The 26,384-nt window shown below is 32.9% G+C and overlaps 2 protein-coding genes across 6 annotated transcripts in view; both read right to left on the bottom strand.

Annotated features, from left to right (window-relative positions):
* LOC111055814 overlaps nucleotides 1–26,384 on the bottom strand; it is a 185,737-nt gene that overhangs the window by 7,210 nt on the left and 152,143 nt on the right. For 4 of the 5 annotated variants that reach the window (XM_039422661.1, XM_039422659.1, XM_039422658.1 and 1 more), the window contains exons 3-4: nucleotides 1,809–2,061; nucleotides 1,317–1,361 (exon numbers count right to left, since the gene is read on the bottom strand). In XM_039422661.1, the coding sequence (XP_039278595.1) occupies nucleotides 1,317–1,361; nucleotides 1,809–2,061 (298 nt within the window). The remainder of the gene's footprint in view (nucleotides 1–1,316; nucleotides 1,362–1,808; nucleotides 2,062–26,384) is intronic. The other variant, XM_039422662.1, reaches the window with a different exon arrangement.
* Nucleotides 5,538–7,249, bottom strand: LOC120350181. Its single transcript, XM_039422654.1, has one exon. The coding sequence runs from the start codon at nucleotides 7,014–7,016 to the stop codon at nucleotides 5,589–5,591; it is 1,428 nt and encodes a 475-aa protein (XP_039278588.1). The 5' UTR covers nucleotides 7,017–7,249; the 3' UTR covers nucleotides 5,538–5,588.

Below are 26,384 nucleotides of genomic sequence, written 5' to 3'. Positions count from 1 at the left end.
ATTCTATAGTCTGATTTTTACTCCAATATTGGCGTATGAAGGAGGCTCCCTTTTCCTATTTCGTTTTATACTATTCTTGAAATGCAAAATTTCCAAAAACCTATTATATACGTCGACGCGCAATTTTAAAAGGAACATACCTGTCAAATTTCATGAAAATCTATTACCGCGTTTCGCCGTAAATGCGCAACATATAAACATTAAGAGAAATGCCAAACCGTCGACTTGAATCTTAGACCTCAAATCGTTCGGTCACTTATGAATATGAGTTACAATATTATCAACCGTAGGATTTTTATGAGATTATCAGACAAAATAATAGCCTACACTGTTGTAGGAGATTAAGCTATTATGATCATCACATATTACCAGAGAAATCTCCTATAATCTGCTATTATTAATTCTGTGATATTACTCATCAGTGATAATTAAAGATTAAAATATAATCAATAGGATCAATTTCAGAAAATGAAAAATGAATCAGCCTTAATGCTTACAGCATTATATTGCTTCAATAATATCAATAGAGAATGAATACAATAGAAATTTCTACTGATAATAATAAATTGTAAAACCTTGACTATTAGCCACCTCTAAAACAAGGCCCTGGCCTACGATATTGCAACCTCGCAGTGTAGGCCTAGAATTCAATTGACCGAACGGTGTGAGGTCTGAGATTCAAGTCGACGGTTTGGCATTTCTCTTAATGTTTAAATGTTTATATATTTATATGTTGCGCATTTACGGCGAAACGCGGTAATAGATTTTCATGAAATTTGACAGGTAAGTTCCTTTTTAAATTGCCGTCGACTTATATACAAGGTTTTTGGAAATTTTGCATTTCAAGGATAATATAAAAGGAAAAAGGAGCCTCCTTCATACGTCAATATTAGAGTGAAAATCAGACAGTAGAATTATTCATCATAAATCAGCTGACAAGTGATTACACAGATGTGTTGAGGAGCTACACAGATGTGTTGAGGAGCCAGTCTATTGCTGTATAATTTCCATAAGGTCTATAGTTTCAATCAAAGACCTTAAAGATATCTCTTTAAGGTCTTTGGTTTCAATCAGGTACTTGTGGATGAGAATACTGCGTGAGGTCTACTGTTCACAGAACTACTAGTACATCATTGGTGAAAAAGATTTAAAAAAAACCAGCTGATCTTTTTTATCAATAATGTATTAAATTCTAGGCCTACACTGCAACGTTGCAATATCGTAGGCCAGGGCCTTGTATTAGAGGTGGCTAAGCTATTTCTCTATTTTGTATGAAAAAATATGTTTTCTGACAGTAAATAATTAGCAAAACTTACCAATGGATTGTTGCAACTGGGTTGGTTTTTCAATCCAATCGAATGCTGAAATAAAAAAAATATGTATCAGAACTTGGATTTACAAAATTTTGAAGATTTCTGGGTAATATGTTGGACTATAGGGCCTTTTGAAGTCTCAAACATACAAAAAATTATTGTCCTCCAGTATTTTTTAATTATTTTGTATCTTATATGAAGTGTGAAGTCATTTTCTTCTTCCATTAAAATACTAGGCAATTGCCTGTTCCTACTCACAATATTCCTATTTACTTAATTTTTTTATAAATATGGATAAATGCTATTTTATTTATTGCAATATTTTCAGTATCTTTCACTGATACATCATCAATCAATTTCTAGACTTGTTACGGTACCAATTTAGATTATTCTAAATCAACAATTTTTTTTCAAACTTATTGTTATACAACCTATTTTTAATCTCATAGGATTCTATAATATAGAATTCTTTTCTCTATATATTGTGAAACTGACCAACAGGCGCATCCATGGGCAGCACACACGCACGCACACATCCGTTGAAGCAGCACACGAGGTGCGTGCCGTTGTCGCGTGCACTGTGCGTGCAGTTGGCATCGTGCGTGCATGTGCGTCGCGAGCACAATTCGTGCGCTGTGCTGGCCACACCACGTGCCGGGGGCGGACATCGGCCGTCTGCCGCCCCCCCGGGCGTCAATCTGTCATGTGTTATTTCGTCAGCGCCGCCTGCGTACGGTTCGAAATCTACCTGTCAACAACAAATAAAATTCTATTCAATTCAAATGATTCATCCATTAGAATTGAATTCAATCAATTAATAATTTTATTCAAATCAACACAAGATACACAAAATAAATCAAAATTCGAAACAACACAATCAAATTACAAATTTCTAAAAAAAATAATACCGTAATTGACCGAGCGCAGTGAGGTCTAAGATTCAAGTCGACGGTTTTGCATTTCTGTTTATGTTTAAATGTTTATATGTTGCACATTTACGGCGAAACGCGGTAATAGATTTTCATGAAATTTGACAGGTATGTTCCTTTTTAAATTGCGCGTCGACGTATACCGTATACAAGGTTTTTGGAAATTTTGCATTTTAAGGGTACTATTAAAGGAAAAGGAGCAAAAATCAGTAACAAAATCTCCTTCATACGCCAATATTGGAACAAAAATCAGTCTAGAATTATTCATCATAATCAGCTGTCGAGTGGATTATTATTGAATACAATGGCGCATGCAATTTTATATCTCAATGTAACCATAGAGAAACAATAGCGTAAGTAGATATCCCATGGTATAGGGCATTCATGTCGCAACTTTTACTGTTATCTCAAGCCGATTACTGTCGATTATTGTCGATTTTTACTGTTTTGACCGGGAAAGAGTGTATAAACGGCACAATATGAGAGACTATCAGCGTCACACAGCTTTTTGGGAAAGAAATACGTGGATTATCGGCTTGAGATAACAGTAAAAGTTGCGACATAAACGCCCTATACCATGGGATATCTACTCAAGCTATTGTTTCTCTATGATGTAACTTAGTAAAAAATCAGCTGTTGTGTGGACTATTAATTGCATGCGGTGAAGTATGAAATAATATTGATAACTCGAAGATACATTATGATACTATTTTTTCTCCCGACTTTCTCTGCTTTCAACTCAGTAAGCTTTTGATGATAGTAGCATATAGCTGTTTACATCAAATTATTAGCATTGTTGATACAACAACCCAAACAGCCATTAGTCGTTTATACAACGAAATCTTGCCGACACGAAAGGTCAGGACAGAATTTACTCTGATGGACAGTATTGGAGGAGACTATGGTTTATAACTGCATGAGGTCTACTGTTCACAGAACTACTAGTATAAAAACAGGCTTCATGGTGGGGTGTGCTGAAAAGAAACAAAGGAGGAAAAATATCTAAGAATACCTGGTTTGAATTTATTTCATAAATTTGTATATGATTTTGTGAATAAAAAAATACCGTATTTGATTTGATATGATACCTAGCCAACTATGATTTCCCATGATTTACCATGGCTGGTAGAGAGTTTAAAAGTAAGGAATGAAGAGTGAAGAAGAGCGGAAAATGGAAGAATGGGAGAAGAGAGAAAAAAGTATGAGGATAATTATTTTAATCTATTTAATTTAAAATGCAATTTCAATAGAAACAATACAATATGTAGCGGCTGTAATACAATAGTGGTGGATTGGGTTGTCGTTCCTTAATCAGTTGATAATCAGCCAATCGGAGAGTTTCCTGCCCTGCCGAATCGGCTGAAAACACCTGAAAAAGCGCTTTGTGTGACTTAACCCTACGTTGTCAGGAGCCTTAAGACTCAGACGCAATCTAAATAATTCATAAGTTCAAAAAATCTCCTCCCCATTTCAACAATCGAGGAACGAATCAAAATTCATTATGACAAGTCGTGAGTCATTGTTGTTCTCTAATGAACACAATTCTTCTTAAATTAGGATTTTCAGTTCAGTTCACCGTACTGTTAGGCCTACTGCAGTGCATTTCATGTCTGAAGACCTCTGGATGGCCATCAGGTAATTTGTAATATTCTAGTCTTTAGCCTTCAAATACACTATAATTAGTAATAGTTATTTGTGCAACTAGTGCGCAAAGTGACAGTTTGCTGCACCGAAAGAGACGTTTACGCACGAGCCGTAGGAAAAAACGGAATGGTTTCCTGAGTGCAGCAGAGGAACTTTGCGCACGTATTTCACATTAAATTTTACCTACAGTTACCATTGAATATGAGAAGTGGTTGATTATGGGTGAAATGATGGCTGAAATCCATCAAATGTTTGTCTGTATGATTTTGTTATTAATAACAACTTTAATTTATTTTAAACTTGATAATCCAATTAAAAATTAATAATCGATAATTTATTCAAATTAAAAATTGAATTAATCCAATTAATTTGAAAATTTGAATAATTTTGAGTAAATCTTAATTTCTAAATAATTTTTCAACCAATCAATTTATGAATGAAGAAAATATTATTTCAAATAATGAAAAATTAATAATATAATGTATAATTTAATGATTTTTCATATTTATTCATTTGAAAATCAGAAAAATATAGATAGAACAAATTCGCATTAAAAATACATGTCAACAGCTGATTGGGATGGCTGCAAGATAATACGCAAAGTATTATTAAGAGTACGCAAATTAATACTTTGTGCACTAGAGCGGAAAAGTGATTCTTTCCGCTCTGTAATCAGTGCAGGAATGGTGACTTTTCAAGGTAACTGTAGGAAAATAAAATTCTTTCATAACAGAGGCTATAATGTAAAATGTAATTTATCCATTTTAAAATTGAGTAATATCAACATTTCATTTCATTGCTGCTCTCATTGAAAGTTGATTTTTTCAACAGTTAAAATTACATTTACATGGAAATGGAAGTGATTTACAGGTATCAAATGAAGGTATTATATATTTCAAATCATTACATATTTAGTATGCTTGAATTCATAGAATGATCTATTCGTCAACATAGCTTCCCCAAGAATTGGATTAAAGTACAAGACCAGAACGTTAATTGCTCTTAGAAAGACATCAGTTTTGGAAACAGAAAAGAAGGCCTTAATAAACTCGTCGAAACCTTGATGAGACCTTATGATTTCCATGCATGACAGTGGAAATTGGAATAAATTTATTAGTTCCTATCTATATTTTATAATTGATAACCATTCTATAAGAAGATATATCACTTAAGTAGGTATAATAAGAGGATTCTGGCTCCACCAGCAATGAGCAGCCTAATTTAACCTAACCTAACCTAACCTAACCTCCCCCAAACCTAGTCTCAGTCATTTTGTCTGGCTCCACCAGCAATGAGCAGCCTAATTTAACCTAACCTAACCTAACCTAACCTCCCCCAAACCTAGTCTCAGTCATTTTGTCTGGGCCCACCAGCAATGAGTAGCCTAACCTAACCTAACCTAACCTAACCTCCCCCAAACCTAGTCTCAGTCATTTTGTCTCTCACCATGACTCCTTCCCCAATCAATAGGAGAGCAGGAAGCCTCCCACCATGATTTTCTCCCCAAAACAGGCGATGACAGGTGTGCTAAGAACAGGTGCAGCTGCTCTTACCAAAACCATAAAAAAATTTCCTATTTAAAATTCCCCTATTAAAAATTTTTTTTATTCCCCATACTAAATTCTGGTATTTGATATTCTTAAGGTGGGTACTTTAAGTTTTAAGTTTTATTGAGATTCTTAGAATATTTTTTTTTTTAACTTTAATTCTTGTATCCAATTGGTAATGTGGATATTCCATCCTCTAATACTATTCTCTTATCATCTTTGGAACAAAGAGCTTTTTTATTTATATCCACTGTATAGACATGATGCTCTTTAGATCTGATGCAGGTATTTATCAGTCTATGGTCATTATTCAAGCTGAGACAATTCAAATAATCATCAAATGTAATATATTTATTTAATGCAGCTGACTGAACACCTTTTGCTTTTTTTATTTCATGGTCATTCATTCTTATGGAATACATTTTTGCACGAAGACCCACAAATTCCAAGATTATCTTACTATTTGCCTCATCCTTGAACTTTCCCAATACTTTTTTATTCACTAGTGAATAGCAAGGATGGTCAATGGGATAATCAGATGTGTCAAAGTGCTCAATCATGTTATATATATCATCATATAAATCATCAGTAACTATTTTATATAGTAAACTATCTGTATCAGTATATGCTAGTTTAATGTTCTCATTGCCATATTTTGGTATCATTACATTGTAATGGAAGTTATACATCACTGTTTTTGAAATATCCAATACAGCTTGACCTATGTATATTGGTTTGTCTAACATTATTTTTTTCTTCTTTAGATGAATAGCTACCAAATTCTCACTAAAAATTGTTCTATCAATGAACTCAGGCTTTCTAATCATTTTTTCCATCTTTCTATCACTGCACACTATTTGCATATTAAATCTCTCACGAACATTCTCCATTGTCTTACCATAGACTGAATTAATATATAATTTGTACATATCCTTCTCAAAAGCATTTTTAGAGCAAGTACGAAGTCTTGTGTTATGTTCAATGTATGGCTGCAGCCAGCATGACTGTTTGAATCTCAATGCACGGTGAATTTTCTCAACAATAAGGCCATGTTCAACTGCCTGTTTTAAAGCAATATAGTGAACTATATATTGCTTCCTGCTATTCACATGAGCACATAACTTTTTTTGATCAATTCCAATAGATATTTGCTCAGGGAGAAATGGGAGATCACAATGATCTACATGTAGTGAACTTGGATATGATACATCAACCTCAAGAATATAGCCATATTCATCTCCTTCTTTTGATTCAAGTAGATCATTCATACTCAAATTAATCCACTGAAAATCCCCAAATGGAAGGGGTTTTGACATGGCAAGGCCATAAAGGTTATTACAATCTACAAAGGCAATGAAAACACTTTCAGCGGTGGAGTCAAATGTTTTCATAAATTTATTGTTGGCCTTGATATGTCGATGTGAAACTTGACACAATCCTCCCCTTATCCCTTTCTCAATCATCATGAACTTCTCATAGTCTGTAAGAAGTTCAAGTTCAATACCTGTGAATCTTAACATGGCATCCCAAGATAGACCAGGTAAAGTGTAATAATGACATGGATCCAACTTGTGTGTTTTCATGGTAATATCCCTAAAATTCTCAAAAATATCAGCCAACAATAATACATCAGTTTTTGCATAATGGTCACTATATTCACCAAGATTTTTGAACCCAAAGGTATTCCATACATTTATTGCATGTAAATAATCTTCATCAGTAATTGCTGTCTTATTAAGATTTGAATAAAATGCAGCTTTTGGTGGGAGAGATGTTTCATTCAATTTATCCCGACTTGTTATATACTCATATGGAAATACACCTTTCCTTGTTAGTAGAGGAATATGTTGAGGTTGGAAAAACTTTGGGATCTCTTCAAGTTTGGGGAGATTCCTAGCCAGACTATCCAAGCTACTTGGCATGAAACGAAATGAATCTAGAAACCGTAATTTCATGAATTTATTGATTGTCTTTGAAAATGATATATATTTTTCTTCTGAGTTGGGAATTATATCGATCTGCTTCTCATCATAACCCAACTCCCTCACAATAAAGTGACTATCATATCCACTAAGGTTGTGAAATAATACAGGGAGGAAGTGGGGGACTTGATACTTTAAATTGCAGCTACTATGTGCTGCCCCTCGGTAATTTCCTGTCATATGACAGTGATCTCTAACTTTCACATCATCTACACTGAAATGTTTATCACACATATAACAAGTATCTGCCGAATTGTATGCAGCAAGTTCTTCAGAACTCATTTCATTCATTGGATTGTTAGTTTTATATATTTCTGTTATTTCTTCAGCCATTTGATTTATCATTCTACAATCAACTAGTATATTGAACTTAACTGCACCTTTCAAAGACAATGACATATTCAATCTTGTAGTTATTTTATCTTTAACAGATTGTAGAAAAAGAGGTAAGTCATGATTGACATCTTGTCGAATGAAGTATGATTTAAGCCGACCTTCAAATGCAGTCTCATATTCATTAACACCTTCCAAGGATGGTTGCATTGCAAGTAATGCATCTAATTTTGGCTCAACTCTTCGCCGTTTTGATGGTATGATTTCTGATTCACAAGTTTTATGATGCTTGAGCAAATTGTGTAAATTGATGAAGTTACATCCACAATTAGAGCATGAAACTTCAAAATTTTCATTGCATTTATTTTCATGCTTTTTTCTTATGTCTGATCTTTGAAAAACTTTACCACATTTCACACAAATAATGTTCATAGCACAGTCTAAGTCTTTATCATCTAAGAATTTAGAGCAGATGATCTCATGAAAGTTTCGTGATGGAATTGATTTAAAAGAATTACAACAATATTTACAAATATGATTTACAGCAGAATCAAATTCCTTTTCACATTTTGAAACATGTCTTTTCAAATTGAATAAACGTGAGAATTCACGATCACAAATTTCACACCTCATGATATGAATATAATTGAATAATGCAATTGTATAATGTCAATATGTTATATGAGAGTAAGAATTTTCACGAACCAATGACTTCTTCAATAGTCTCCTTGATGATCTCTTCGATGTCCTCTCCTATGATCCCTTTGATGATCTCCTCTTCACTGATCTCCTGGATGTCTTTTTTTTTTCAATAATATATTTGATGTCCTCTTTGATAACCTCTCCAAAGACCTTTTTGATCACCTCTCTGATGACCTCTCCAATGATCTCTTCTCTAACAAGTGTATTGTAGAAAACAGATAAAAATACTGTACTAATTAAGAGCACAAACGCACCGATGTTCACTACACAAGGACTGAATCCTAACTGAGATAATCATCTCTCTCTTAAAGGTAATCCCCCCTCGCTCTAATTGCTCTCTCAAGCATCACAAGTAGAGTTCAAACATGTTCAAACATGTCTGTGAAGTGAGGTCAATGACCTGGCTTTCTGATGCTTGAGAGAGCAATTTTTTTATCTTATCCAGTTTCTTCTCCATTCCATCAAAATAGCTTATAATAAGGTTTATGAATATTCAAAACCCTTATATTCTCTATTGCTAGTTTTAATGATGTTATCAAGCAGGATTGTATTTTTTTAGCTATGAAACAACAACACTCATGGTAAGACAACAAATTTTCTATAATAGATAAGAAGCTTTTTTTTGCTTACCGGTAGCTGTAAAATAACAATATTGCTAACTGAAGTAGTCTAGCTGTTTAGTCAGTTATGATATTTAAGTCCAAAGTCCAAAGAAATAATTATGAATTCTACCCTCACTAATCGACAATTCTATCTAAATGAAGAAACATAAATTGAAGAGTTTTCATATAAACTATAGAACTTTCCTCCACGAATCCTAAAGTACAGTAAGTTTTCTTTCTACACACTGAAATACTCACTACTATTCGACTTTCAAAATATACTCTTGAACCCTACTGACTTAAACTTTCCCTCCAATTGCTTATATTTCATTTCTATACTAATGTGATATCCTTCATAAAAATGCAGTATACCATAGCACATACCCATCAGAATGAGACTTTTTCAAATCAAATGGGGGGGGGGATAAAAATGGGACTGAACCCTTATGTTATCAATTATCTCAAAATCAATAAAAAAAGTAATGATAATATGACCAAGGAAAAAGTCAGTACCTCTAGATGTAAAGTAGAAACCCTATAAAGAAATGATTGAAGATTTTTAGAACCAACAAGTTATCTTTATTTTACATCCTTGAAACTCATGAGTCACTTGAAACAGTTTCCATCGATCATAGGAAATGATGATTCTAGTACTTTTTCTGACATAACATTCTGTATGTGTTATGAGAAGGAGGATGAGGAGGAGGAGGAGGAGGAGGAGGAGGAGGAGGAGGTGGAGGAGGAGGAAGTAAAGAAGAGTAGGAGTGAGTTGAATATGAGAAGATGAAAAAAGAGAGCATGATGTATTAAAAATTACCATGAGCAGAGAGAGAGAGAGCGAGAGAGAGTGAGAGAGAATAGAGTGAGTGGTGATGAGATGTACTTACTCAGTAGTCAATTAAGTTGATCAAACCGCGTAGCTTTGAAGAAAGCTATACATGTAGAGAGAGAGAGAGAAAATGAATGAAGAAAGATATAATCAATTCAAATTAGACAGGATTGAACACTTGAACAGGTTCATGACATCCAACATAATATTCACACATCTAGAATCATTACTAATAAAGTTTGTTTCCATCTATGGAAGAACATGTGCACACACTCATATATACATGCAATGAGTACTTAATACACTAACACATGGAAAGATTCTATCAGTTTTTGATGTTTTTATAAAAAAACTTCCTCCCACTCATCATCATCATACTCATTATTCTCCTCCCAGCAAGCTGACACCTAACTACTTATCCTATCACTACCACTGTCTTATAGATAAGTGTGTTATCAAAAAGTCTCTAGACTTTTCAGAGTTGGAACCACGTCATGCTCCTCTTAGTACACCTAGGTCAGGTTGGAAATTTTCAGCACTCCAATAACTTCATGAGGGCTCGGATGTTTACGACCAATGCTAGCTTTAGTTTTTAGCTTTAGCTTTGTTGTTGTCGTATTCCAGTTCCGATTCTAATCAATTACCTATGATTATGTTAAGTTAATCTATTTTAGGCTATGGAGTCTTTTGGAGAAAGGCATGATTAGTTGGAGTCTTGTAGTTGAACTTTGATCACAAATGGATAAATTTGATTATCGAATTGGGATGAATTGATTCATAGCAATAAAAATCTAGTGTGATACACACTCACACACTTTTCTTGCTCATTGATTTTTTTAAGTCTCATTCTTAAATGAGAATAATTTAGGGGAATAACATAATTATGATTGGTGGTTACATAATTCAGAAAAAAAAACTAGGATCATACTATTGTATACATTGTTTTTCCAGAGTACATTTTCTTTTATATGAATTCGTGAAATTTGATGATTATTTTTGAAGTCATCAAAACAGCTGTTCTACAGATGAAATCTGGTGTGGCGCACTCACACAACTTTCCTTGTCATTATGAAAATTGATTAGTGTTCACGTGCATCTGAAGTCTACTATTCAAAGATCTGAATCAGTTGGTGGCAGGACAATAATGCTGAAGACATTGAAAGATTCAATAGAATCAACAGTTTACAATTGAATAATAACATTTTCTCGAATTTCGTGCTTATTTTCATTTTTTAGGTGAAAAAAAAATGTTATTGAACATTAGGTATGGAGATTTTCTCATGTTCAATCCTTTCCACTTGATTTTTTTTGTTTGAATTGTATCTGAAGACTGATAATTGAGGACCTAAAATCAAACTTTGCATAGATGGGACGAAGCTCCTGAAATTTTTACAGATATGGGACTTGTGTCAGTTGATAGAGCTTATCAATGACTATTTAAGTATAAATTTAATCGAAAACCGTTTTCGAGAAAAAAAAACATGAAAAACAGAGTTTTTTTTTCTTGTTATCCACCTTTTACTTTTCTACCATTTTAGAAAGTAAAAATAAGCATATATTTATCATTGATAAATCAAGAGTCTTCCAATGTATCAGATATTGTAAGTAATTCACTCTCAAACACTTCCTTGGTAATTAAATCAGACTGTAGTTTATTGAATATATTTATTGATATTACAAGTGATTTTTGCTGTCTAAATATTTTTCTATCTACTAACGATGAATCAGACTGCAGTTTAGTGTATTATATTGGTTAATATTTCAAGTAATAATTTACTGTCCAAGTATACTCTGTTCACTAATGATGGATCAGATTGCAGTTTAGTGAATATATTTGTTGAAATTTCCAGTAATTTACAACTTTATTTAAGCTTGGCAATGTAATTGTTTGCTGCTGCTGCTACTTTTTCACAAATATTTTCAGTTTGTTAAAGTGTAAAAACGTAAATTAATTTCACAATCAATAATTAGATAAAATATTTTTTTTTTGTTTTTGATAATTCCATTATACTTACGTGAAGGTTGATGCTGCTGTTGTTTCTGGCGATTGCTGAGAATCCATTAACACGCGAAAAAAAAAAAACACACACAATGATTTTTGCAACAAACGTAATCGAGACACAACAAACGAATGCAAGCAAAAAAAAAAAAAAAAAAAAAAAAAAAAACATGAAAAACAGAGTTTTTTTTTCTTGTTATCCACCTTTTACTTTTCTACCATTTTAGAAAGTAAAAATAAGCATATATTTATCATTGATAAATCAAGAGTCTTCCAATGTATCAGATATTGTAAGTAATTCACTCTCAAACACTTCCTTGGTAATTAAATCAGACTGTAGTTTATTGAATATATTTATTGATATTACAAGTGATTTTTGCTGTCTAAATATTTTTCTATCTACTAACGATGAATCAGACTGCAGTTTAGTGTATTATATTGGTTAATATTTCAAGTAATAATTTACTGTCCAAGTATACTCTGTTCACTAATGATGGATCAGATTGCAGTTTAGTGAATATATTTGTTGAAATTTCCAGTAATTTACAACTTTATTTAAGCTTGGCAATGTAATTGTTTGCTGCTGCTGCTACTTTTTCACAAATATTTTCAGTTTGTTAAAGTGTAAAAACGTAAATTAATTTCACAATCAATAATTAGATAAAATATTTTTTTTTTGTTTTTGATAATTCCATTATACTTACGTGAAGGTTGATGCTGCTGTTGTTTCTGGCGATTGCTGAGAATCCATTAACACGCGAAAAAAAAAAAACACACACAATGATTTTTGCAACAAACGTAATCGAGACACAACAAACGAATGCAAGCAAAAAAAAAAAAAAAAAAAAAAACATGACAGACAACACTTTTTTATATAGCCACCACTCGTCTTGTTTTCACACACAACATAATGATAGCAATCGCAATAATGCATATGCAGTGCACGCAATAAATATTCACTCAGCTGTGAATTCAACTTTTGACAGATGTTGATTCCGTTACAGTTCTGTTAATTTTTACTACGAAAATTGCAAGGTGCAAACATCTTAGCCGTTATTCTTTCCTCAACGGTGTTCCTGTTAAAGGGATGCAATGGATCTGATTGTAATTTAGTGAATATATTTGATGATATTCCAGGTAGTTTACTGTCTAAATATTCCCTACTTGCCACCTATCATTTTTTATACATCATCTACTTTGAAGATAGGATCAATCAGACCTTAGAATTATTCATAATCAATCAGGTGACAATGGATTATTGATTGCATGCATTACACAGATGTCTGGCCGTGTCTATTTCTATAAGGTAGGGTTTCAATAACTTTTATGATGCAGTATCAGTACTCAATGTATAGTGTAAAAGTAATATCATACCAATTGCATATATTATGAATGTAACAAATACTATAATTATTTTCATTTTTTTATTTTCTTGACCTGCTACTGTCTTGACTCTCATCGCGTCTGCTACCGTCAAACTAAGTTTGCTTGCATGTATTGTATGACTAAAACACAACTGTTGCGTGTACATTCATACATGACTAAAAACATGTTTCAAAAAAAAAAAAAACATGTATGTGAGGTCATTAACCTTTGACTATGAATAGACAAGTAAAAAAAATGATTGTACATCAGTTGTTGTTGGCAGACACGCATGCATAGGTAAGTTATCAAAATAATACAATGTTCAACATATATATATATTTTTTTAATTTTGAATTATTCATATTTGTAAATTTTTAAAATATTATTCAAATTTTTAAAATAAAAAAATATATAAAATTATATATATTTAAAAAAATATATATATATGTTGAACATTGTATTATTTTGATAACTTACCTATGCATGCGTGTCTGCCAACAACAACTGATGTACAATCATTTTTTTTACTTGTCTATTCATAGTCAAAGGTTAATGACCTCACATACATGTTTTTTTTTTTTTGAAACATGTTTTTAGTCATGTATGAATGTACACGCAACAGTTGTGTTTTAGTCATACAATACATGCAAGCAAACTTAGTTTGACGGTAGCAGACGCGATGAGAGTCAAGACAGTAGCAGGTCAAGAAAATAAAAAAAATGAAAATAATTATAGTATTTGTTACATTCATAATATATGCAATTGGTATGATATTACTTTTACACTATACATTGAGTACTGATACTGCATCATAAAAGTTATTGAAACCCTACCTTATAGAAATAGACACGGCCAGACATCTGTGTAATGCATGCAATCAATAATCCATTGTCACCTGATTGATTATGAATAATTCTAAGGTCTGATTGATCCTATCTTCAAAGTAGATGATGTATAAAAAATGATAGGTGGCAAGTAGGGAATATTTAGACAGTAAACTACCTGGAATATCATCAAATATATTCACTAAATTACAATCAGATCCATTGCATCCCTTTAACAGGAACACCGTTGAGGAAAGAATAACGGCTAAGATGTTTGCACCTTGCAATTTTCGTAGTAAAAATTAACAGAACTGTAACGGAATCAACATCTGTCAAAAGTTGAATTCACAGCTGAGTGAATATTTATTGCGTGCACTGCATATGCATTATTGCGATTGCTATCATTATGTTGTGTGTGAAAACAAGACGAGTGGTGGCTATATAAAAAAGTGTTGTCTGTCATGTTTTTTTTTTTTTTTTTGCTTGCATTCGTTTGTTGTGTCTCGATTACGTTTGTTGCAAAAATCATTGTGTGTGTTTTTTTTTTTTTTTGAAACATGTTTTTAGTCATGTATGAATGTACACGCAACAGTTGTGTTTTAGTCATACAATACATGCAAGCAAACTTAGTTTGACGGTAGCAGACGCGATGAGAGTCAAGACAGTAGCAGGTCAAGAAAATAAAAAAATGAAAATAATTATAGTATTTGTTACATTCATAATATATGCAATTGGTATGATATTACTTTTACACTATACATTGAGTACTGATACTGCATCATAAAAGTTATTGAAACCCTACCTTATAGAAATAGACACGGCCAGACATCTGTGTAATGCATGCAATCAATAATCCATTGTCACCTGATTGATTATGAATAATTCTAAGGTCTGATTGATCCTATCTTCAAAGTAGATGATGTATAAAAAATGATAGGTGGCAAGTAGGGAATATTTAGACAGTAAACTACCTGGAATATCATCAAATATATTCACTAAACTGCAATCTGATCCATTGCATCCCTTTAACAGGAACACCGTTGAGGAAAGAATAACGGCTAAGATGTTTGCACCTTGCAATTTTCGTAGTAAAAATTAACAGAACTGTAACGGAATCAACATCTGTCAAAAGTTGAATTCACAGCTGAGTGAATATTTATTGCGTGCACTGCATATGCATTATTGCGATTGCTATCATTATGTTGTGTGTGAAAACAAGACGAGTGGTGGCTATATAAAAAAGTGTTGTCTGTCATGTTTTTTTTTTTTTTTTTTTTTTGCTTGCATTCGTTTGTTGTGTCTCGATTACGTTTGTTGCAAAAATCATTGTGTGTGTTTTTTTTTTTTCGCGTGTTAATGGATTCTCAGCAATCGCCAGAAACAACAGCAGCATCAACCTTCACGTAAGTATAATGGAATTATCAAAAACAAAAAAAAAATATTTTATCTAATTATTGATTGTGAAATTAATTTACGTTTTTACACTTTAACAAACTGAAAATATTTGTGAAAAAGTAGCAGCAGCAGCAAACAATTACATTGCCAAGCTTAAATAAAGTTGTAAATTACTGGAAATTTCAACAAATATATTCACTAAACTGCAATCTGATCCATCATTAGTGAACAGAGTATACTTGGACAGTAAATTATTACTTGAAATATTAACCAATATAATACACTAAACTGCAGTCTGATTCATCGTTAGTAGATAGAAAAATATTTAGACAGCAAAAATCACTTGTAATATCAATAAATATATTCAATAAACTACAGTCTGATTTAATTACCAAGGAAGTGTTTGAGAGTGAATTACTTACAATATCTGATACATTGGAAGACTCTTGATTTATCAATGATAAATATATGCTTATTTTTACTTTCTAAAATGGTAGAAAAGTAAAAGGTGGATAACAAGAAAAAAAAAACTCTGTTTTTCATGTTTTTTTTTCTCGAAAACGGTTTTCGATTAAATTTATACTTAAATAGTCATTGATAAGCTCTATCAACTGACACAAGTCCCATATCTGTAAAAATTTCAGGAGCTTCGTCCCATCTATGCAAAGTTTGATTTTAGGTCCTCAATTATCAGTCTTCAGATACAATTCAAACAAAAAAAATCAAGTGGAAAGGATTGAACATGAGAAAATCTCCATACCTAATGTTCAATAACATTTTTTTTTCACCTAAAAAATGAAAATAAGCACGAAATTCGAGAAAATGTTATTATTCAATTGTAAACTGTTGATTCTATTGAATCTTTCAATGTCTTCAGCATTATTGTCCTGCCACCAACTGATTCAGATCTTTGAATAGTAGACTTGAGATGCACGTGAACACTGATCAATTTTTATAATGGTAAGGAAAGTTGTGTGAGTGCACCACACCAGATTTCATCTGTAGAACAGCTGTTTTGATGACTTCAAAAATAATCATCAAATTTCACGAATTTATATAAAAGAAAATGTACTCTGGAAAAACAATGTATACAATAGTATGATCCTAGTTTTTTTTTCTGAATTATGTAACCACCAATCATAATTATTATGTTATTTCCCCCTAAATTATTCTCATTTAAGAATGAGACTTAAAAAAAAAAATCAATGAGCAATAAAAGTGTGTGAGTGTGTATCACACTAGATTTTTATTGCTATGAATCAATTCATCCCAATTCGATAATCAAATTTATCCATTTGTGATCAAATGAATCAACTACAAGACTCCAACTAATCATGCCTTTCTCCAAAAGACTCCATAGCCTAAAATAGATTAACTTAACATAATCATAGGTAATTGATTAGAATTGGAACTGGAATATGACAACGCATTATTGTCCTGCCTCCAACTGATTCAGATCTTTGAATAGTAGACTTCAGATGCACGTGAACACTAATCAATTTTCATAATGACAAGGAAAGTTGTGTGAGTGCGCCACACCAGATTTCATCTGTAGAACAGCTGTTTTGATGACTTCAAAAATAATCATCAAATTTCACGAATTCATATAAAAGAAAATGTACTCTGGAAAAACAATGTATACAATAGTATGATCCTAGTTTTTTTTTCTGAATTATGTAACCACCAATCATAATTATTATGTTATTTCCCCCTAAATTATTCTCATTTAAGAATGAGACTTAAAAAAAAAATCAATGAGCAAGAAAAGTGTGTGAGTGTGTATCACACTAGATTTTTATTGCTATGAATCAATTCATCCCAATTCGATAATCAAATTTATCCATTTGTGATCAAAGTTCAACTACAAGACTCCAACTAATCATGCCTTTCTCCAAAAAGACTCCATAGCCTAAAATGGATTAACTTAACATAATCATAGGTAATTGATTAGAATTGGAACTGGAATATGACAACGCATTATTGTCCTGCCACCAACTGATTCAGATCTTTGAATAGTAGACTTGAGATGCACGTGAACACTGATCAATTTTTATAATGGTAAGGAAAGTTGTGTGAGTGCACCACACCAGATTTCATCTGTAGAACAGCTGTTTTGATGACTTCAAAAATAATCATCAAATTTCACGAATTTATATAAAAGAAAATGTACTCTGGAAAAACAATGTATACAATAGTATGATCCTAGTTTTTTTTTCTGAATTATGTAACCACCAATCATAATTATTATGTTATTTCCCCCTAAATTATTCTCATTTAAGAATGAGACTTAAAAAAATCAATGAGCAATAAAAGTGTGTGAGTGTGTATCACACTAGATTTTTATTGCTATGAATCAATTCATCCCAATTCGATAATCAAATTTATCCATTTGTGATCAAAGTTCAACTACAAGACTCCAACTAATCATGCCTTTCTCCAAAAAGACTCCATAGCCTAAAATGGATTAACTTAACATAATCATAGGTAATTGATTAGAATTGGAACTGGAATATGACAACGCATTATTGTCCTGCCTCCAACTGATTCAGATCTTTGAATAGTAGACTTCAGATGCACGTGAACACTGATCAATTTTTATAATGGTAAGGAAAGTTGTGTGAGTGCACCACACCAGATTTCATCTGTAGAACAGCTGTTTTGATGACTTCAAAAATAATCATCAAATTTCACGAATTCATATAAAAGAAAATGTACTCTGGAAAAACAATGTATACAATAGTATGATCCTAGTTTTTTTTTCTGAATTATGTAACCACCAATCATAATTATGTTATTCCCCTAAATTATTCTCATTTAAGAATGAGACTTAAAAAAAAAAATCAATGAGCAAGAAAAGTGTGTGAGTGTGTATCACACTAGATTTTTATTGCTATGAATCAATTCATCCCAATTCGATAATCAAATTTATCCATTTGTGATCAAATGAATCAACTACAAGACTCCAACTAATCATGCCTTTCTCCAAAAGACTCCATAGCCTAAAATAGATTAACTTAACATAATCATAGGTAATTGATTAGAATCGGAACTGGAATACGACAACAACAAAGCTAAAGCTAAAAACTAAAGCTAGCATTGGTCGTAAACATCCGAGCCCTCATGAAGTTATTGGAGTGCTGAAAATTTCCAACCTGACCTAGGTGTACTAAGAGGAGCATGACGTGGTTCCAACTCTGAAAAGTCTAGAGACTTTTTGATAACACACTTATCTATAAGACAGTGGTAGTGATAGGATAAGTAGTTAGGTGTCAGCTTGCTGGGAGGAGAATAATGAGTATGATGATGATGAGTGGGAGGAAGTTTTTTTATAAAAACATCAAAAACTGATAGAATCTTTCCATGTGTTAGTGTATTAAGTACTCATTGCATGTATATATGAGTGTGTGCACATGTTCTTCCATAGATGGAAACAAACTTTATTAGTAATGATTCTAGATGTGTGAATATTATGTTGGATGTCATGAACCTGTTCAAGTGTTCAATCCTGTCTAATTTGAATTGATTATATCTTTCTTCATTCATTTTCTCTCTCTCTCTCTACATGTATAGCTTTCTTCAAAGCTACGCGGTTTGATCAACTTAATTGACTACTGAGTAAGTACATCTCATCACCACTCACTCTATTCTCTCTCACTCTCTCTCGCTCTCTCTCTCTCTGCTCATGGTAATTTTTAATACATCATGCTCTCTTTTTTCATCTTCTCATATTCAACTCACTCCTACTCTTCTTTACTTCCTCCTCCTCCACCTCCTCCTCCTCCTCCTCCTCCTCCTCCTCCTCTCCTCCTCCTCCTCCTCCTCCTCCTCATCCTCCTTCTCATAACACATACAGAATGTTATGTCAGAAAAAGTACTAGAATCATCATTTCCTATGATCGATGGAAACTGTTTCAAGTGACTCATGAGTTTCAAGGATGTAAAATAAAGATAACTTGTTGGTTCTAAAAATCTTCAATCATTTCTTTATAGGGTTTCTACTTTACATCTAGAGGTACTGACTTTTTCCTTGGTCATATTATCATTACTTTTTTTATTGATTTTGAGATAATTGATAACATAAGGGTTCAGTCCCATTTTTATCCCCCCCCCCATTTGATTTGAAAAAGTCTCATTCTGATGGGTATGTGCTATGGTATACTGCATTTTTATGAAGGATATCACATTAGTATAGAAATGAAATATAAGCAATTGGAGGGAAAGTTTAAGTCAGTAGGGTTCAAGAGTATATTTTGAAAGTCGAATAGTAGTGAGTATTTCAGTGTGTAGAAAGAAAACTTACTGTACTTTAGGATTCGTGGAGGAAAGTTCTATAGTTTATATGAAAACTCTTCAATTTATGTTTCTTCATTTAGATAGAATTGTCGATTAGTGAGGGTAGAATTCATAATTATTTCTTTGGACTTTGGACTTAAATATCATAACTGACTAAACAGCTAGACTACTTCAGTTAGCAATATTGTTATTTTACAGCTACCGGTAAGCAAAAAAAAGCTTCTTATCTATTATAGAAAATTTGTTGTCTTACCATGAGTGTTGTTGTTTCATAGCTAAAAAAATACAATCCTGCTTGATAACATCATTAAAACTAGCAATAGAGAATATAAGGGTTTTGAATATTCATAAACCTTATTATAAGCTATTTTGATGGAATGGAGAAGAAACTGGATAAGATAAAAAAATTGCTCTCTCAAGCATCAGAAAGCCAGGTCATTGACCTCACTTCACAGACATGTTTGAACATGTTTGAACTCTACTTGTGATGCTTGAGAGAGCAATTAGAGCGAGGGGGGATTACCTTTAAGAGAGAGATGATTATCTCAGTTAGGATTCAGTCCTTGTGTAGTGAACATCGGTGCGTTTGTGCTCTTAATTAGTACAGTATTTTTATCTGTTTTCTACAATACACTTGTTAGAGAAGAGATCATTGGAGAGGTCATCATAGTGGTGATCACAAAGATCTTTAGAGAGGTCATCAAATAGGACATCAAAAGAGGATATCAAAGATATTATTGAAAAAAAAAGACATCCAGGAGATCATTGAAGAGGAGATCGAAGAAATAATTGAGAAGAATATCATAGAGATCAAAGGAGATCATAGAGATTAAGAGGAGATCAAAGAAATAATTAAGAAGAATATCATAGAGATCAATCATCAAAGGGATCATTGGAGAGGTCATCAGAGAGGTGATCAAAAAGGTCTTTGGAGAGGTTATCAAAGAGGACATCAAATATATTATTGAAAAAAAAGGAGATCAGTGAAGAGGAGATCATCAAAGGGATCATAGGAGAGGACATCGAAGAGATCATCAAGGAGACTATTGAAGAAGTCATTGGTTCGTGAAAATTCTTACTCTCATATAACATATTGACATTATACAATTGCATTATTCAATTATATTCATATCATGAGGTGTGAAATTTGTGATCGTGAATTCTCACGTTTATTCAATTTGAAAAGACATGTTTCAAAATGTGAAAAGGAATTTGATTCTGCTGTAAATCATATTTGTAAATATTGTTGTAATTCTTTTAAATCAATTCCATCACGAAACTTTCATGAGATCATCTGCTCTAAATTCTTAGATGATAAAGACTTAGACTGTGCTATGAACATTATTTGTGTGAAATGTGGTAAAGTTTTTCAAAGATCAGACATAAGAAAAAAGCATGAAAATAAATGCAATGAAAATTTTGAAGTTTCATGCTCTAATTGTGGATGTAACTTCATCAATTTACACAATTTGCTCAAGCATCATAAAACTTGTGAATCAGAAATCATACCATCAAAACGGCGAAGAGTTGAGCCAAAATTAGATGCATTACTTGCAATGCAACCATCCTTGGAAGGTGTTAATGAATATGAGACTGCATTTGAAGGTCGGCTTAAATCATACTTCATTCGACAAGATGTCAATCATGACTTACCTCTTTTTCTACAATCTGTTAAAGATAAAATAACTACAAGATTGAATATGTCATTGTCTTTGAAAGGTGCAGTTAAGTTCAATATACTAGTTGATTGTAGAATGATAAATCAAATGGATGAAGAGATGAATGTATCATTTAAAACAAAAAATTATCCTATTTTTGCAGATAGTAATATAGATAAAATTCTAATGTTAGGATTTGATAAATTGAATTCTGAGTTGAGTGAAGTGCAACTAAAAAAGAGTGGATGGCATCTTCTTGCTGTTGATGGGCTTAGATTACGCATCAACAAGTATATACCTCTTGGTGGTAGTACTTATGTACCACTTCCCCAAGTGATTAACAACAGGAAAGCATGTATCAATGTCCAAAATTTTGATAATAGATGCTTCGAGTATGCAATTTTAACTAAACTGATAGATACAAACCCTTATCGAGTATCAAGTTACAGTAATGTCAATCATACATATGACTTCACTTGTGTATCTTTCCCCACACCATTGAATGAAGTTAAAAAATTTGAGAAAGTGAATCGAATGACAATTAACATATTCGGCTTAGATGAGAAGAACAAGGTCTATCCTCTGAAAGTTGTTGATGAAGAACTTGAAGATCATAGAGATATTCTATTGATTTCCAATAGTGATGGTATCAGTCACTATGTATATATAAAAAACTTTGAAAAATTGGTTCGTTATCAAATTACAAAACGTAAAGATAGCATATCAATATGCAAGCGGTGCTTCAGCCATTTTGATGATCAGTATGGAGTGTTAAAAGAAGAAAAGCTGAGGGAGCATTTGAAAATGTGTGTTGCTAATAATCCTATAAGAGTTGTGCTACCAGATGATAAACCATTCGTGAAGTTTGAGCATGTTGAGAGAGGTCTGCGAGTACCTTTTGTTGTTTACTGTGATTTTGAAAGTATTTTAAAGCCCATACAAGGCTGTACACCAGATATCGCTGCATCATACACAGTACAAGTACATAAACATGAGGCTATGAGCATCTGTGTCTATTTGAAACAAACAATACAGTATGATAATTTACCCTCAGAGCCATTCATATACAGGGGTAGGGATGCTGCTAAGGTGTTACTTAAATATTTGAAGGAATTGGCTGAAGAAATAACAGAAATATATAAAACTAACAATCCAATGAATGAAATGAGTTCTGAAGAACTTGCTGCATACAATTCGGCAGATACTTGTTATATGTGTGATAAACATTTCAGTGTAGATGATGTGAAAGTTAGAGATCACTGTCATATGACAGGAAATTACCGAGGGGCAGCACATAGTAGCTGCAATTTAAAGTATCAAGTCCCCCACTTCCTCCCTGTATTATTTCACAACCTTAGTGGATATGATAGTCACTTTATTGTGAGGGAGTTGGGTTATGATGAGAAGCAGATCGATATAATTCCCAACTCAGAAGAAAAATATATATCATTTTCAAAGACAATCAATAAATTCATGAAATTACGGTTTCTAGATTCATTTCGTTTCATGCCAAGTAGCTTGGATAGTCTGGCTAGGAATCTCCCCAAACTTGAAGAGATCCCAAAGTTTTTCCAACCTCAACATATTCCTCTACTAACAAGGAAAGGTGTATTTCCATATGAGTATATAACAAGTCGGGATAAATTGAATGAAACATCTCTCCCACCAAAAGCTGCATTTTATTCAAATCTTAATAAGACAGCAATTACTGATGAAGATTATTTACATGCAATAAATGTATGGAATACCTTTGGGTTCAAAAATCTTGGTGAATATAGTGACCATTATGCAAAAACTGATGTATTATTGTTGGCTGATATTTTTGAGAATTTTAGGGATATTACCATGAAAACACACAAGTTGGATCCATGTCATTATTACACTTTACCTGGTCTATCTTGGGATGCCATGTTAAGATTCACAGGTATTGAACTTGAACTTCTTACAGACTATGAGAAGTTCATGATGATTGAGAAAGGGATAAGGGGAGGATTGTGTCAAGTTTCACATCGACATATCAAGGCCAACAATAAATTTATGAAAACATTTGACTCCACCGCTGAAAGTGTTTTCATTGCCTTTGTAGATTGTAATAACCTTTATGGCCTTGCCATGTCAAAACCCCTTCCATTTGGGGATTTTCAGTGGATTAATTTGAGTATGAATGATCTACTTGAATCAAAAGAAGGAGATGAATATGGCTATATTCTTGAGGTTGATGTATCATATCCAAGTTCACTACATGTAGATCATTGTGATCTCCCATTTCTCCCTGAGCAAATATCTATTGGAATTGATCAAAAAAAGTTATGTGCTCATGTGAATAGCAGGAAGCAATATATAGTTCACTATATTGCTTTAAAACAGGCAGTTGAACATGGCCTTATTGTTGAGAAAATTCACCGTGCATTGAGATTCAAACAGTCATGCTGGCTGCAGCCATACATTGAACATAACACAAGACTTCGTACTTGCTCTAAAAATGCTTTTGAGAAGGATATGTACAAATTATATATTAATTCAGTCTATGGTAAGACAATGGAGAATGTTCGTGAGAGATTTAATATGCAAATAGTGTGCAGTGATAGAAAGATGGAAAAAATGATTAGAAAGCCTGAGTTCATTGATAGAACAATTTTTAGTGAGAATTTGGTAGCTATTCATCTAAAGAAGAAAAAAATAATGTTAGACAAACCAATATACATAGGTCAAGCTGTATTGGATATTTCAAAAACAGTGATGTATAACTTCCATTACAATGTAATGATACCAAAATATGGCAATGAGAACATTAAACTAGCATATACTGATACAGATAGTTTACTATATAAAATAGTTACTGATGATTTATATGATGATATATATAACATGATTGAGCACTTTGACACATCTGATTATCCCATTGACCATCCTTGCTATTCACTAGTGAATAAAAAAGTATTGGGAAAGTTCAAGGATGAGGCAAATAGTAAGATAATCTTGGAATTTGTGGGTCTTCGTGCAAAAATGTATTCCATAAGAATGAATGACCATGAAATAAAAAAAGCAAAAGGTGTTCAGTCAGCTGCATTAAATAAATATATTACATTTGATGATTATTTGAATTGTCTCAGCTTGAATAATGACCATAGACTGATAAATACCTGCATCAGATCTAAAGAGCATCATGTCTATACAGTGGATATAAATAAAAAAGCTCTTTGTTCCAAAGATGATAAGAGAATAGTATTAGAGGATGGAATATCCACATTACCAATTGGATACAAGAATTAAAGTTAAAAAAAAAAATATTCTAAGAATCTCAATAAAACTTAAAACTTAAAGTACCCACCTTAAGAATATCAAATACCAGAATTTAGTATGGGGAATAAAAAAAATTTTTAATAGGGGAATTTTAAATAGGAAATTTTTTTATGGTTTTGGTAAGAGCAGCTGCACCTGTTCTTAGCACACCTGTCATCGCCTGTTTTGGGGAGAAAATCATGGTGGGAGGCTTCCTGCTCTCCTATTGATTGGGGAAGGAGTCATGGTGAGAGACAAAATGACTGAGACTAGGTTTGGGGGAGGTTAGGTTAGGTTAGGTTAGGTTAGGCTACTCATTGCTGGTGGGCCCAGACAAAATGACTGAGACTAGGTTTGGGGGAGGTTAGGTTAGGTTAGGTTAGGTTAAATTAGGCTGCTCATTGCTGGTGGAGCCAGACAAAATGACTGAGACTAGGTTTGGGGGAGGTTAGGTTAGGTTAGGTTAGGTTAAATTAGGCTGCTCATTGCTGGTGGAGCCAGAATCCTCTTATTATACCTACTCACTTAGACACGATTTCGATAAGTAGACCGCGCACAAGTTCAATAAACTTCAATGAATGCACATTGAAATGCACTTGGCATATATTGCTCATATTTGTGTTTGATAGGATTTAATGTTCCTCAAGATCAATGCACTCATATTGGATATATTTTTTTATTGAAAGAATGTGATTTATTTGAAATAGTATTCGATTGACTTATTAGAGGTTACCTATATAAAAATCTGTAAACTAGATAATTCACTTATATCCAAAATATCAGGGACCGAGCTTCGCTCCGGAGTACAAAAGCATAAAAAATGTATTACTGAAGAAGAAATTATAATAAAACTCATACAGAAATGTTCTATCTAATCACAGTAAATTGAGATTGATTCCCAGAGGAATGCAAAAAATTCCCTCACAAAGGCCCAGTTGCACAAAAGCCGGTTAAATTTTAATCCTGATTAACTTCAAGTGAACCAAATCAGAGAAGACCATTTCAAAAAGATGGATCTACTGGAATTAATCAGGATTGAAAATGACCCGGCTTTTTTGCAACCGGGCACTAAGTACCTGATTGAATGATTACAAAAGTTCAACAGCTGAGTTATAATTTTGACACAGTCCCACACACATGAACTCGCTCACTCACTTCCATCACCAACAGACGACGAAGTAATTATTATCAGCTGTTTTTCCAAGGATGAATAATAATTATCTTTTTAATGTCCTTCAGCGAGTTTTCCCAGGGATGAGACCTAGTGCAATCGAATCTTTGATAATATAAACCTACTATGTTCTGAATTTCGTGAGAATCGTTAGAGCCGTTTTAGAGATCCGGTGAAATACAAACATATAAACATCTAAACATTTAAACATCCAAACATCTAAACATAAAATCTGGTGTGGCGCACTCACACAACTTTCCTTGCCGTTATGAAAATTGATCATCTCACGCTAGTGTATACGCGCATCTCAAGTGTACTATTCTCAGATCTGAGCCAGCTGGTGACAGGACTATAACGCTGGAGACACACGAGGTCTGCTATCTCATCATAGTGAATGATTTAATAGAATCAACAGTTTGCAATTGGATAATCACATTTTCTCGAATTTTGAGCTTATTTCCATTTTTAGGTGAAAATGTTACTGAATATTAAATGTAGAGATTTTCATGCTCAATC

The sequence above is a fragment of the Nilaparvata lugens genome, chromosome 3 (assembly GCF_014356525.2).
Source record: "Nilaparvata lugens isolate BPH chromosome 3, ASM1435652v1, whole genome shotgun sequence".
Lineage (NCBI taxonomy): Eukaryota > Metazoa > Arthropoda > Insecta > Hemiptera > Delphacidae > Nilaparvata > Nilaparvata lugens.
The sequence above is the reverse complement of the archived record's forward strand: the minus strand, read 5'-3'. Positions and strand labels throughout refer to the sequence as shown.